Below are 15,437 nucleotides of genomic sequence, written 5' to 3'. Positions count from 1 at the left end.
GGAAGCTGGGTTTTGGCTCAAGTGGATATGTGGGCCTGTCCAAATACCCTTAAATTCCTTTCTGGCTCCCATTCACTCTGTGGGACCCTCATAGGACACTGGCTTCCATTTAGAAGACACCTTCCATTAGCTGGGCTGCGATGACAGGAGGAATTGCTGGTAGTCAGACCCTAAGGGCCCAACATGAAACCCTGCCAAGCCCAGGACCTATCACGGAAGGGTGTGAGTGTACATTCCTGGAATGGAGTCAGATTTCAGAGCCTGATCCGATGCATGGCTCCTCACAGCAAGGCAAGCCGGAGCCTGGACGCGATCGGGTCCGTGGGAAATCTGCACTCTGGCGGCTTAGCGGACTGGTAATCTTATCAGGGCAGCAAAAGAAGGCATTTTAGTTCCAGAAAAATCTGAAGACGGTTCTCTGCCTTTCTCCAGTAATAATATTTTAGGTTTGCAGAGCCAACCTGACCACCCCATTCAGCTCACTAGTATCTAAAAGTCTCAACGCTCTGAGTGGATTAAAACAATCTTTAGGTACCTTCCTGTCGTATTGTAAGGGAGAAAACCAAGACACAGAGAGGTACAGTGAGGCTGCCTGAGGATTTTGACACCGTTGGATCTTTGGAGAGCGAGCAGGTTGCACTTTTTCTCTCACTTGTGGAGCACCTCAGCATAAGCCTTAAGAAATGAGACAAAGAGACTTGTTCTTCATATTGTCAAAATTTCATCACAAAAGCAATATCCACCTCAAGTCTGAATCTACATGGTTTATGTATACATTTTCATCTCTCTGTTAAAAGAAGACACAATGATACTGCTGACACAGTACAAAGACTTAGTCACCATCATCATTATTGCTCTAGGACCCTTCAGAAGCTTGTCAGCTGTGTGGGTCTGCCTGAGCCAAAGCAAAGAGGACATTGCCCTCATCTCTTAATCTTTTGGGCAGTGAGCTTCCCTCCTCCTCCCCTCCCCTTAGGTTTCCTGAATACTTGTATCTCTAGGAATTGTGGGGAATGACTGCTCAGCCCTTGAAGTTCACCCTGTAAAGTCATGTGTTTGGTTGGGTCACATCCTATTCCAGGCAAGGAGCTCCAGCCACTGCAATTCCAAGCTCCAGTAGGCTCCTGAGGAAAAGTGAGGAGGGCATGCAGGGCCAATGTGGATGGTTTTCCTTATCTCTGGAAGATACACCCCTAAGATGCCATCAGAGCCCATACTTAGTGGATAGGATTAGGGGTTCCCAGGCTGGAAGCTCTTGGATGGGAACACTGAGAAGTTCTGGACACTGTGGCTGGGCAGCCAACCCAGCCAAGAAAGCGAGTGTCTGCACAATCCGGTGACTCCAGCTTTTTGTTTTGAACCAGTTTGCACCACATTGGTGCCATCCTCCTGGCCCCAGGGCAGGAATTATAACTTTTTGTGTTGTTGTTGTTGTTATGTGCCGTTGAGTCGGACCTGACTCATAGCGACCCCTCTTTGGGTTTCTGAGGAAGTAGATTGCCTCATCTTCCTTCTGAGGAGTGGCTGGTGGGTTTGAACCGCCAGCCTTCTGGTTAGCAGTCAAGTGCCTTAGCCACTATGCTACCAGAGCTCCTATACCTTTTGTGTAATCAGTAACAATTCAGAGCATGCCAAGCACCAGCTCTTTAATTAGGTTCAACAAACATGCATTGAGCTCCTACTGTTTGTCAAACCCTATGGACACAAAGAAGATTCAGTCACCTTGTTGGCCTTTAAGAACTCACAGTCTAGGAGGGGAGGCAAGAGCCTAAACAGATTATTACAGAGGATTCCCATTAGAGATGACTTCTGAGTTAGTCTTGAGGGATGAGTAGCAGTTAACCAAGCACAGAAAATTGAGAAGAGCATCCCAAGCAGAGAGAATGATAAGAGCAAAGCTGGTGGTACAGGAGACTACAAATGGTTGCTTCCTGAAGGATAAAAGAAGAGAAAGGTATTTGAGGATGGGGGACTAGATGGGGGAAGGAGGTGGGAGCTGTCAGAGGAATATAAGTTGCTGTTCCTTCCATAAGGAACTCCTTTTTATTTTGGGAAACAAGATACATATACATGACGTGACATTTGAAAAAAAATAAAAATAAAAAAGATAGTATCTTGATACTAAGGTATGTGGGAGATCAAAGTCAGCTTCTCTCATGGGAGCTAGAGAAACTTCCTCCGCTGGGAATTTCCCTAAAGTGCTGCTCTCCCTGGGCCTCCTGGAAGCCCTGGGGGTTCACAATAGACAGGGGATTTCAACCTAATGATATCTACACTTTTGCCTGTTGCTTACACCCAAAGGCTCCTACAGAGAAAATCCATGTGAAACAGACTCTGGGCCCCAGGGGAATGCCTTTGGTAAAGCTCACCAAAAGCCATCCCCCTAAGGCCCCCTGAGTAGTCCCTGGGGGTCACCATAAGTCTGAACTGACTCTGCAGCAACTAACAACAACAACAAGGCACTCTAGGAATCCCTGGATGATGCAGTTAACATACTTAGCTGCTGACTAAGAGGTTAGAGAGCAGCTCGGGTAGTGTAGTGCCTAAGGCACTTGACTGCTAACCAGCCTTCTGGAAGGTCGGGCAATCTACTTCCATAGTGATACCACCTCGGAAACCGAAGGAGGGGTCGCTATGAGTTAGGGCGAACTCGACGGTACATAACAACAACAACAACAAGAGGTTAGAGTGTCGAATGTACCTAGAGATGGCTTGGAAAAAAGGTCTGGTGATCTACTTCTGAAAAATCAGCCATTGAAAACCCCATGGAGCACGGTTCTACTCTGACACACGTAGGATTACCATGTGTTGGAATCAAGTCGACAGCAACTGGTTATTGCTGTTGTTAAAACCCTCTTACTTTTTCTGACAGAAAGAGGCCTCTGGGAACGAACCACACATGCAAAAATTCACACTTCCACCTGCAGCCCCACTCATTCCTCCCACTGTGGTCACACATCCTGCACACACTCTGAAAAGACAGCATTTCTCCTCTTTGCCCAGAGGCAGAGCAGGGAAGAGCCAGGATGGGTCCAGGAGCACGAGCAGACCACATGTGCCACCCAGTCCCAACCAAACAGTGCAACAGAAACAAGAAGCTGAGCCTTGTGGCTGTGACTGTATAACCCAGGCAGCCACATGAGAGGTCACAGAGAAGTCCATCTCAGTTTGCCACAGGTTTCCAGTCTCCTCTGGGCCTCCCTTCTCCCTTCCAGATTCCCCCAGTAGTTTCATTCCAAACCCTTAAGCTAGATGGACAGTTATCCCTCTCTCATGAGGCCACCCCTACCTGCCTCAGCTTCTGAAACCCATTCCCAGGCCTCAGGTCCCTTGCTTGTCTGGGTTTCTAGATAGGTTTTGATGGATGATGGGAAATTCGTCTCTAAGCAGCCATACAGTTGGCTGCAGTGGGAGAAACCTAAAGCTGTAATAATGGTAGTTACTACCACTTGTTGAATGCCTACTACGTACATTTATCTTTTTAAATCCTTATAAAGTCTTAGAATCCCTGGTGGCACAAACGTTACACAGTTGACTGCTAATTGAAAGGCTGGTGACTACTAACTGAAAGGCTGGTGGTTTGAACCCACCCAGTGGCTCCATGGGAGAAAGACCTGATGATCTGCTCTCATGAAGATTACAGCCTAGAAAGCCTATGGAGCAGTTCTACTCTGTTACTTGGGGTCTCTGTGAATCAGAATTGATTCAATGGCAGCTAACAACAACAAAGTCTTATTATATCTGTTTGCTAGATGAGGGTACTGAGGTTTCAAGATGGTTAAATAATCTGCCCAATGTCTGGAAGGTAACTATCTGGAGAGTCAATATTTGCACCCTTCCTATTGCTTGGGGAGGAGCTCTGGTGGCGCAGTCATTAAGGCATTCAGATGCTAACCAAATAGGTCAGCAGTTCAAACCCACCAGCTGCTCAGTGGGAGAAAGATGAGGCAGTCTGCTTCCATAAAGATTTACAGCCTTGGAAATTCTATGGGGGCAGTTCTACTCTATTCTATAGGGTCCCTATGAGTTGGAATTGACTCAATGGCAGTGGGTTAATTGCTTGGGATCTTGTAGCCCCTATTCATTTCTTTACACTGGAGTCACTCTGGCTGCCCAGTCACAGTGGGGGCCCATGCGCCCACCAGCATAGCCATCTTCCTCCAGCTCAGGGCCAGGCCCTAGTGGAAGCTCAATGTTTGAGGCTTTTAAGGTCTGGACAGATTTAGTCTGAGCTCTCATCTACACAGCTAGAAGATTTCTGAAATGCTCCAGTTGTGTCTCTGGGTGAAAATAATAGCTGATATCTGAGGCAGAAAAGGAAAGTGTTTTTAGAGCTTCAAATTTTGAGAACAAGAAATAACCTTAGTATAACTTAGAAGTAACCCATGACATTCATTTTACAAATGAGGAAACTGAGCATAAGTAATTTACCAATGGCCACACTTACAACCAGTTAGTGGCCAAGTCAGAACTAAGCGAAGGTCTTCTAACTCCCATCATGAGGCCTCCATTCTACCTATGTATCCATTGATACTTGTGTGTTTAGCTTATAATGACTTTATTGTCTTCTCATGTAAGTATATTGTCTTCTCCACACTCGCTAAAGCTCTCTGCATCAGTGGTGCTCAGTTTTCCATGTCTTCTCTCAGGCACCTTTATCTGTGGAGAGTGGAGGTAGGTGGAGAGAGAAACAGCTTATATTATCATTTTTTTAATCAACAAGTGCAAGGAGACCCAGGGCAAAGGTGAAGATGTCCCAGTCCTGCCAGGTACAGAACCACACTGTTTTTCTGAGCTTGCTTTCTACGAGGCCCTTGAGGATGCCCTCTTGGGGGAGCTCCTTGGCTCCCATGGCTGAATCCCCTCACAAAAGTCTGGATTGAAGTATGCAGGAAAAGGAAAACAAAGATGATTCCGAACCCTTCTTTTACCTAGGGAGAATGATAGACTCAGAGACATGCTTGGTGCCCCAGACTACTATACACTCCCCAAATCCTGCCCAGATGAAGAATCTAAAGCCAGTGGAGTTGACAGGCATATTAGTTTCCTGTGACTGCTGTAACAAAGTTCCACAAAATGGGTGGCTTTGAACGAAAGAAATTTGTTCTCTCACAGTTCTGGAGACCAGAAGCCTGAAATCAAGGTGTCAGCAGGTCTAGAGGGTCTGGGGGAGAATGCCTTTTGTTCCTGTTCTAGGTTTCGGTACTTGCCTGCTTCCTTGGCTTGCAGCTGCATCACTGCAGTCTCTCCTTGCATGTTCACATCACCTTCTCCTTTAGGTGTCTGCCTTCTCTTCTGTCTTTCTGTTTTAAGGACAATCATCACTGGGTTTAGGGCTAACCAAGGGTAATCCTTATCTTAACACCCTTAACTTACATCTGCAAAGACTCTTTTTCTTAATAAGGTCACATTCATAGGTTCTGTGGGTTAGAATGTGGACATTTCATTTTTGGGGTCACCAGTCAGCTACCACAGCAAGCAACTTGCTGTCTCTCATAGGGGTAGGAGACATGGGGATTAGTAGCGCTAATCCTTGGTTGTTTTTAAGCTATACTGGGCCCTACCTTGTTTTTAGGCCCTACCTCACTATCCTGGGAATGAATTAGCAATGTGAACTCAGGTGGCATAGTGCCTAAGGCATTTTGACTGCTAACCAGTAGGCTGGAGGTTCAAAACCACCAGCTACTCCTCGGAAGGAAGATTGGGCAATCTGCTTCCATAGTGATACTGCCTCAGAAACCCAAGGAGGGGTCGCTATGAGTTGGATCTGACTCGATGGCAGTGAGTGTTCATTGAAGGACTCTGGTGGTGTAGTGGTTAATGCAATTTGGGTGCTAACCAAAAGGTCAGTGGTTCATACCCACTAGTCACTCTGTGGAAGAAAGATGAGGCAGTCTGCTGCCTTGCAAACCCAATTAGAGCCTTGCAAACCCAATGAGAGTTGTTATGAGTCAGAATCAACTCAGTGGCAGTGAGTTTGTTTTTTTCGGTTATTCATTGAGTACCTGTTGTACAATTGATTTCCTGTCTCTTGGTCACCCACATACACTGCTATGTTCATACTGTTGTGACTTGCAGCCACAACCCTTTCTGTTCAGAGAGCAGCAGTTGAGAGAGTGCTCTCCGGGGTGTTATGGAGCATCTTCATGGAGCTGTGAGGGTAGCTCCTACTGCTTTGGTCCCTTTCCAATGAAAAAGCTATAGTGTTAATAGACTGGGAGGAGCTATTCAATGTTATCCAGGATCATCCCCACCTTCAGAAATGATTGTGCTTACCAAGATCATAAAATTACATTTTACAAGATCTCATTGATATTCTATTCCCATATACTTTATTCCAAGCCTCCATTCATTTATTTCAAGAATAGATGCTGAGTAGTTACCAAATGAAAATTAATAAGACACAATACTGCCTGGTGGTAGGGAGGCAGAAATAAAAGAAATGGTTACAAAACAATGTGATTTGTTCTGTAAATGCAGGAAGAGTGTGATTGTACAAATCTGAGGACAGGTGACTGTGACAGTGGGACAGGCTAGTGTTGCTGTGACAACTCCACAGTCTGAGTGGCTGAAAGCAACAGAAGTTTATGGCTCACTCGTATTGCATGTCCACTGAGGGGTGGCTAAGGCTCTGCTCCATGTCAGTGTTGTCCTCCCTCTGGGCCCAGGGGGTGGAGCAGCCATGTCATGGAATAGTGCTAGTTGTCATGGAAGAGAGCTCTGGGGGATCTTGCATCGGTCATTAAATGCTCTGGCCTGGAAGAGCCAGAACTAGCCCCAGCCTCAGGGCCAGGAAGTACATGTTCTCCATGTGCCCTGTGTGATGGGAGCTAGAAATATTTCAGTAACAGCATTAATGGTCTGGAGGAGTCTTAGGAGACTTCACAGAGTAGATGATCTTTGAGCAGGGTCTGGAAGTAAGACCAAGCGTTTTTCAGGCTGACAGGAATATGAAAACTGAGAAGGAAAACATTTATCTGCACCACTTGGGGCTCCTTCACTTAAGACATAACAACTCTCATGGTAGGAGATGTTCTTTCTGATTAAAATGACAGCTGCTTCACCAACACAAAGAACATTCTCAATGACTCCAGTTGTTCTTCATGCATTGGGGTAGGGAGCAATCAGGTGAGGCAGGTTGGTTTGAAGGAACAACCCATTTCTACATGAAAACACATCAAAGAAAGATGAACACGAACCATAAGGTACAGCTATTTAAAATGTTGCTCTAATACCTGACTCATGGAATAGCCAATTCCATAGACCACAGCACCAAGAGCCACAGCTTAGAGCCCTGCTATCAGTTGCCATTGAGCTAACTCCTACTCATGGTCACCCCATGAGTGATGGAGTGCAACTGTGCTTCCTAGTGTTTTCAATGGCTAAGTGTTCAGAAGTAGATCACCAGGCCTTTCTTATGAGGGGCCTTTGGGTGGACTCAAACCTCCAACCTTTTAGTTAGCAGCCAAATGAATTAACTGTTTGTAACAGCCAGAGACTCCATAGCCCTTTTAGCTCCTGGGACTTGGAAATCTCTTTGCCAGTAGTTCTGCCAGCCTGGCTAAAGTATCCACAAGCTCTTTCGACTTGAAAGCTCTCCTCTATTGTGAATACAGAATCTGTGCCTCCTTTTCCTACATGTATTTACATAACACTTAAAATTACCATTCTTTTCCATAGGCTTTATACATAAGCCTTTTGTGTTGAAGAAAGGAGTAAGTGAAAGCCAGCCTCTGAATAACGCTGGAATTAGGCAGTGGAATTTGAAGGAAATGGTAGTAACATGCTGCCCTCTGTTTTCTGCTCCTTTTAGGTTTCCTTTGTCAAATTATTGCATTGGCCATGGGTGAGATAAACCCTGAAACCTGAGTTTCCAGTCCAGGCCACTATCTAACTAGCCTTATGATCCTGGTCAGTTCCTCTATCTGTAAAATTGACACCTGCTTTATCCACTTTAAGGAGTCTTGGTGGTACAGTGGTTAAAGCGCTTGGCAACTAAGAGAAAAGTAGGTGGTTTGAACCGACCAGGTGCTCCAAAGGAGAAGATGTGACAGTCTGTTTCCATAAAGATTTACAGCCTATGAGGCAGTTCTGCCTATCCTAAAAGGGTCTCTATGAGTTAGACTTGACTCAATGGTGGTGGGTTTGGTTTGGGTTTACCCCACTTACAGGGCTGTTTTGAAAAGTGCATAAAGTCAAGCATGTGATAAACAAGATAATTTATGAAAGTTAAAATATTTCACAATTTTTTGTTGATGTTGTTATTAATATTTATTAACTGTAAAAACCCTGAGTGTGTCTTCTGTAGAGAAGTACTGGTGTTCTCTTTGCTTGTTGTTAATGGAAGGTGGCAGAAGGGAGTGCAAAGAGGGTGACTTTGAAAAAAACTAATGCTTCTGTTACATCTGTGCAATGGTAATAAGGAAAATACACTTCCTACCACACTTTATTTTCAAACATTTTCCCGTATCTCCTAAACTATACTATAAGTTCCTAGTTGTCTGCTCTGATAACCCCCCTTCAAAAGCCTTGGCATCCCATGGGCGTAATATGGATTCAACATACCCTTTTGAATGAAGGCAGGAATATAAGTTTTATACTGCCACATGAAAAAGCAACAGTATCCTTGGAGCAGACTTGGGAGCCAGATGGCTGCGTTTGAATCCTGACTCTGACATCCAGTTTGTGACCTCTCTGTGCCTTTGTTTTCCCATCTATAAAATAGAAATAACAATAGCACCTACATGATAGGGTAGTTAGGAGGATTAAGTAAGTTATTGTTTATGTACAGTGATTGAAACAATGTCAGGCACATATTAGTTGTGATATAATTGATGGTCAGATAAATAAATACTATAGTTTTTTGCAATCATTTAGAAGAGGCCAGCCTTCTATGCTTTTGGTGTACTTCTGACTGGAGCATGGGATGGACAAGAGAACGTCTGAAGTTCTCCTCCAGCCAGAGAGTCTGTAACTCTTTGTGGGGCAAAGGGGTGGTTAGTGCATAACACATGCAACCTCTGTTGGTAAGGTAGGAGGATGCTCCCTACAGACAGAGAGGGAACAGTATCTTATATAAAAGCCAGACCATTGCTGGGTGCCATTGAGTCATTTCCAACTCATAGTGACCCAATATGATAGAGTAGAACTGCCACATAGGGTTTTCATAGAGAAAAAAAAAGGGGAAGACCCTCAATAACATGAAAAAACACAGTGGTTATAATGATGAGCTCAAGCATAGCAAGAATTATGAGAATGGTGTGGGACCAGGAAGTGTTTCTTTCTGTTTTATATTGTTGTTATGTGCTGTTGAGTCAGACCTGACTCATAGCGACCCCTCCTTGGGTTTCCAAGGCGGTATCCCTACGGAAGTAGATTGCCCAACCTTCCTTCTGATGAGTGGCTGGTGGGTTTGACCACCAGCCTTCTTGTTAGAAGTCAAGTGCTTTTGCATTATGCTACCAGAGCTCTGTTTTACATAGGGTCGCTATAAGTTGGAGCCAAATGAACAGTGCCTAACAACAATAACATAGGGTTTTCTTGGCTGTAATCTTTACAGGAGCAGATCACCTGGTCTTTCCCCAGTGGAGCTAGTAGATGGGTTTGAACAGTCAATTTTATGGTTAGCAGCTGAATGTTCAACTATTTGTGCCATCGGGGCTCTAGAATCTGGGAAACTGGTATGCCTTTGGCATGGGATCGCAAAATTCAAGCTGCAGGCTCACAGGGTAGCCAACACCTGTAAGAAAAAAGGAGTCCTGTTGACTCAATAAATGCTTTTCAAAGGAAGGAAAGAGGGTTTGTGGGTTCAGCCTGGTAGAGAGGTAAAATAAGGAGGTGGGTAATGGGATAAAAAGTTGTTTGACTGAAGTCAAGTTTCCATTCCTCTTATTCCTCATTGCTTATCTGGATTACCTCTACCTTGACACATCTTTACCTTTCACACTTCCATGGGGAGGTCCTTGATTGGGAGCTAAACAATGTGGGATTCTGAGACTGCTAGGACGCACTGGAGGGTGAGAAGCTAACCAGTCAAACCAGAACCTTTCTTCCTGGGCTAATGTTCCAATTGACATCAATCCTGAACTTCTGGCTAGGTGTAGGGAGTTGAGTGCTTTTGTGTGTCAAAATGCTTATTCAGATTTTTCAGTCATATCATTTGTATCACAGAGGATTTTTTTTTTGTAAGATGAATTCAGAGCAGGTTGAGCTACCTTTCCCAAAGTATTTTGATTAAGGGCTCCAGGTCTTTCCTGAGAGAAGTCTCTGGTGGTGGGCCACAGGGCTCTGTCCTTGGCCCTGACTTGTGAAACATTTTTGTTAATGGCTTGGATGAAAAATAGAAAGAATCCAGATGACCCACAGCTGGGACAGTTACTATGATATATGATATATTCAAGTTCAAAATGATTTATGTAGGATGGAACACTGGGCCAAAATCAACATAATGAAATTAAACAGGGATGAATATAGTCCTCTGCTTAGCGCTAGGAAAATCTCATGTGCCAGGATAGGACAGAATTGGCTTGGAAATACACATTCATTCATTTACTCACTCATTCCACAAATATTTATTGGAACTACTGAATGAAAGGTGCTACCTGGATTCTCAGAGGGAGTCAAATTAAAGAAAAGATTTCAGTAACCTGACAGTTTAGTAATGGTCAGCAAACCTGACAACTAAAATGTCAGTAAACCTGACAGTTTAGTTGAGAAATGGTAAGATGTGTCTCCAAATAAATACAGGGCATAGAGTATATAAAAGTATATAAGCAGCAATACCACAGGGCTGGAGGAATTCAGTGACAAAAGAGAACATTTCCAACTTAGAAAAAGGATTCATGGGACAGGGTGACATCAGAGTGAACACTGAAAACTTGGAAGAGTTTTTTTTTTTTTTTGCCAATCAGGTGGCAATAAGGAAGGGGCAAAGAAGTTGTGTTGAGAAGGGCTTTCATAAGCTAATGTGCCAGGGAAAGGCAATGAATGAAAGGGTATATGAGGAACAACGAGTACCTAAGTGACTAAGATGGAGGACCTCTGGCGTGTGGGCATATGTATACACATGTGAGTGTTCACATTGGTGATGAGGAAAGGTAGGGTAGAAACTGCCAGAAGGATAGGATGAAACTAGATTATCCACGACTTGAAACACTAAAATGATAATATGTGCTTTTCTACAGTCAGTAATGAAGGTTCTTAGGAAGAAGGACTCATAGGATTAAAACAGTACTTACTACAGGGCCATTAGCCTTGCCCTAGTACGTAGGATGAATGAATGGGGAGGCTCCAAAGGCCAAAATACCAATTGAGAGGCTATAGTGCCAGTAAGAAGTAGACAGGATTGGAAAGGCAACGAAGCAGTGAAACAAACTGAGGAGAAAATCCCCAGTATTTGGTATTTCGTTGGAGACGGCCATGGGATTGGGGTAAGAGAGAAAAAGATCACAGCGACTTTGTTTTCAGTCCAGGAGTCCACTGCCAGTGAGTTGATTCCAACTCATCATAGGATGGATGATTCCAATCCCTACAGGGTGGAAAATTGTTCTGGTTTTGGGGGAAGAGGCTGAATTTGGGTTGAGGCATTGCCAGAACACAGTATGGGAAATTCAGATCTGAAAGTTGGAGGGATGTTGGTACAGGCAGGGTTCAGTGGTCCTCTGCATGGAAGTGATCTTTGAAGCCTGGGAGGTGAGCGGCCACTGTAAAAAGAGAAACAAGCCAGCTGCGGCCCTGGGGAGATCCCTCACATTGAAGTTACACCCAGAGGACTAAGGGCTGGTCCAGGACGGCTTCAATTAATATGCAAAGGATATGAGAATCTTAGCTGACCATAAGTTTGTCATACTGTGGTGGCTTTTTGTGTTGTTGTGAAGCTGGATGTTGGTTGCAGCAGTTCATTGACAGAGAACTTCCAGAAATTCAAGCTGGATTCAGAAGAGGATGTGGAGTGAGAGATATCATTGCTGATGTCAGATGTATCTTGGCTGAAAGCAAAGAATGACAGAAAGATGTTTACCTGTGTTTTTAGTGACCATGCAAAGGCATTTGACTGTGTGGCTCATAACAAATTATGGAAAACATTGCAAAGAATGGAAATTCCAGAACACTTAATTGTGCTCATGAGGAATCTGTACGTAGATCAAGACTCAGTTGTTAGAACAAAACAAGGCGATAACTGCATGGTTTAAGATCAGGAAGGGTGTGTATCAGGGTTGCATTCTTTCACCATGCTAATTCAATCTGTATACTGAGCAAATAAGCCAAGAAGCTGGACTATATGAAGACGTGCATGGCATCAGGATTGGAGGAAGACTCATTAACAACCTGTGATATGAAGATGACACAACTTTGCTTGCTGAAAGTGAAGACTTGAAGTACTTATTGATGAAGATCAACAATTACAGTCTTCAGTAGGGATTACACCTCAACATAAAGAAAACAAAAATCCTCATAACTGGAACAATTAGCAACATAACAATAAATTTTGGGGAAAAAAAGGTGTGAGGGATTTCATTTTACTTGGCTCCACAATCAAAATCCATGGAAACAGCAGTCAAGAAATCAGACATCATATTGCACTAGGCAAATCTGCTGCAAAAGTTCGTTTTAAAGTGTTAAGAAGCAAACATGTCACTTTGAAGACTAAGGTGCACCTCACCCAAGCCATGGTATTTTCAGTCACCTCATATGCACGTGAAAGCTAGACAACAAACAAGAAAGAATGAAGAAGAGTTGATGCCTTTGAATTGTGGTATAGGTGAAGAATATTGAAAATACCATGGACTGCCAGAAGAACAAACAAACTGTCCTGGAAGAAGTGCAGCCAGAATGCTCCTTGAAAGCGAGAGTGGCCAGACTTGGTCTCACCTACTTTGGTCATGTTGTCAGAAGGGACCATTCCCTGGAGAAGGATATCATGCTTGGTAAAGTCGAGGGTCAATGAAAAAGGGGAAGACCTTCAATGAGATGAGTTGACACAGTGGCTGATGTTATGGGCTCAAGTATAGCAAGGACTGTGAGGCTGGTGCAGGTCTGAGCAGTGTTTCGTTCTATTATACGTAGGGGTGGCTATGAGTAGGAGCCAACTCGATGGCACCTAACAACAACAAAGAGTAACATAAACCACCACTTTTCTTAAAAAAAGGAAAAGTAGACTTAAATTCAGGCTTCATCTCTATGTCCCACAAATATATGGCTTATAGTTCTTTATCCTGCCAGGGATCCTCTCTAAAACTCTCTTTGTATGATCCTTCTTCTCCCTTGAGGTTTGGAAAGTATTGGTGGAGGGGGCAGGGGGCGGTGCATAGGAGGTATTCACCAGGGGGCCTCCTGGGGCTCCTGGGAATCCATGTACTTAGGGCCTGTGAGCCATGACTGGGATGCTGGGCTAGTGGTAGCCCAGGTGAAGAACTGGTGTGGAGAGGATAGAGTTAGGAATCCATTAGCAAATGTCCATTAAGTGTATTTAGTAGCAATCAGGCTCTGAGTCCCACATCAGATAATTTATAGACTCATAGCCATGTTTTGGGAAAATCTGGATGAGGCATGTTCTAATTATTTTAAAAACAATGATGAAATCACAATCAGCAAAGAATAATCTTACTAGAAACCCTAGGACTTTGTGTTCAGGATCTTTACCTTAGTTTCTAGTTATTTTTTTAAATGCATTTTATTTAAATATAATTTATGTATCGTGAAAGACACAAAACTAAGGTGACATAGGTCAATGCTTTTTTCTTTTCTTTTTTTTGCAGTGTTCCCTCCCCTCCCCTCCCACCCCTGGCAACCAACAAAGAAAGTTTCCCTCCACATACAAACCTTTCCTTGACCCTCCACAACAACAAACTAGTACTATATTTGCTCCTCTGTGACTGACTTATTTCACTCAGCACAATGTCCTCCAAGTCCATCCTTGCCATGCGGTGCTTTGCAGACTCCACTTCACTCCTCAGTGCTGTATAGTACTACATTGTGTGCATGCACCACAGCTTGGTCATCCACTTCTCTGCTGATGGCTACGTAGGTTGCCTCCATACTCTTGTCACTGCAAACAGTGCTGCGATGAGCATGGGTGTGCATATATCGGTTCCTATCCTGGCTCTCACCTCTCTAGGATATATACCTAATGGGATTGCTGAGTCAAATGGTATCTCCAATTCCAGCTTTCTAAGGAATCCCCATACTGCTTTCCATAGTGGTTGTATCACTTCACAGTCCCACTCGCAGTATATGAGAGTCCCAATCTCTCCACAACCTGGCCAGCATTTGTTATTTTCTGTCTCATTGAACCTTGCCTTCAGTGCTGGGGTGAGATGATATCTCATTGTTGTCTTGATTTGCATCTCTCTGATGGTCAGTGATCATGAGCATCTTTTCACGTATTTGCTGGCTGCCTGAATATCCTTCTTGGTAAAGTGTCTATTCACGTCTTCTGCCCATTTTTCAATTGGATAGTTAATCCCTTTGCTGTTGAGACATTGGAGTTTTCTCTAAATCTTAGAGATAAGTCCCTTGCCAGCCATGTAATTATCAACAAGTATGAATTTGTTGCTGTCATTTTGTTAATGTGCTTTTTCATGGTGTTAATTTCTTTGTTCCATATAATTTTCTGTGCTGAGCTTGTTTTGTTTATGAATCATATTATCACTTCCTTTGTTGCTATTGTTTTAGTATTTGCTAAATATTTGTGCTGGTCCTCTTTTTTATTTTGATGTGAAGGTTTATCATTTTTCTTTGAGGTAACTGTGATTTATAGTTTTCTTTCAAAGTTTAGAATGGTCTGTCCTATCTTGTAGTTGTCGTGACTTCCCCACCATTTAGAAGTTCTGTGACTACACAATTTTTTCCCTCTTTTTGGTTTGTAGTTGTCCTCATTTGTCAATTGATGTGTCTGGTTCCCTGTTTACAATCTTGTAGGCTTGCTTACTTTGGATACTTCTACTCACCAGCCACTCCTCGGAAGGAAGATGGGGCAATCTACTTCCGTAGTGATACTGCCTTGGAAACCTAAGGAGGGGTCACTATGAGTCGGATCTAACTCAAGGGCACATAACAACAACACAACAACAACAACATAATTGGGTTGGTTTCTGGGTTATGTCATCGTGATTGTTAATGGTCAGTTATTGTTTGCTGTTGTTGGTTCTCTGTCCAAAGGACTCCCTTTAGCATCTCCTGTAAGGTTGGTGTGGTTTTAATAAATTCCTTTAATTTCTGCTTTTCTGGAAATGTCCTAACTTCCATATTTGAGGGACAATTTTGCTGTGTACATAATTCTTGGTTGGAAATTTTTCTCTTTCAGGGTTTTATATATACCATCCCATTGTCTTCTCTCCTGCATGGTTTCTGCCAAGAAATCTGACCTTAGTCTTATTGGTTGTCCCTTGTAGGCAACTTTTCATTTCTCCTGTGCTGCTTTCAGGATTCTTTCTTTG

The 15,437-nt window shown here is 43.5% G+C and overlaps 1 protein-coding gene across 1 annotated transcript in view; it reads left to right on the top strand.

Annotated features, from left to right (window-relative positions):
• Positions 1-269: 269 nt before the first annotated feature.
• The window catches only part of RCSD1 (RCSD domain containing 1), a 102,123-nt gene continuing 86,955 nt past the window's right edge, over positions 270-15,437 (top strand). Inside the window, exon 1 of the mRNA XM_042780529.1 lies at positions 270-356. Coding sequence (XP_042636463.1) covers positions 270-356 — 87 coding nt within the window. The remainder of the gene's footprint in view (positions 357-15,437) is intronic.

The sequence above is a fragment of the Orycteropus afer genome, unplaced genomic scaffold, assembly GCF_000298275.1.
Source record: "Orycteropus afer afer isolate SDZICR_OR568_19922 unplaced genomic scaffold, OryAfe1.0 scaffold00044, whole genome shotgun sequence".
NCBI classification, from domain to species: domain Eukaryota; kingdom Metazoa; phylum Chordata; class Mammalia; order Tubulidentata; family Orycteropodidae; genus Orycteropus; species Orycteropus afer.
The sequence above is the reverse complement of the archived record's forward strand: the minus strand, read 5'-3'. Positions and strand labels throughout refer to the sequence as shown.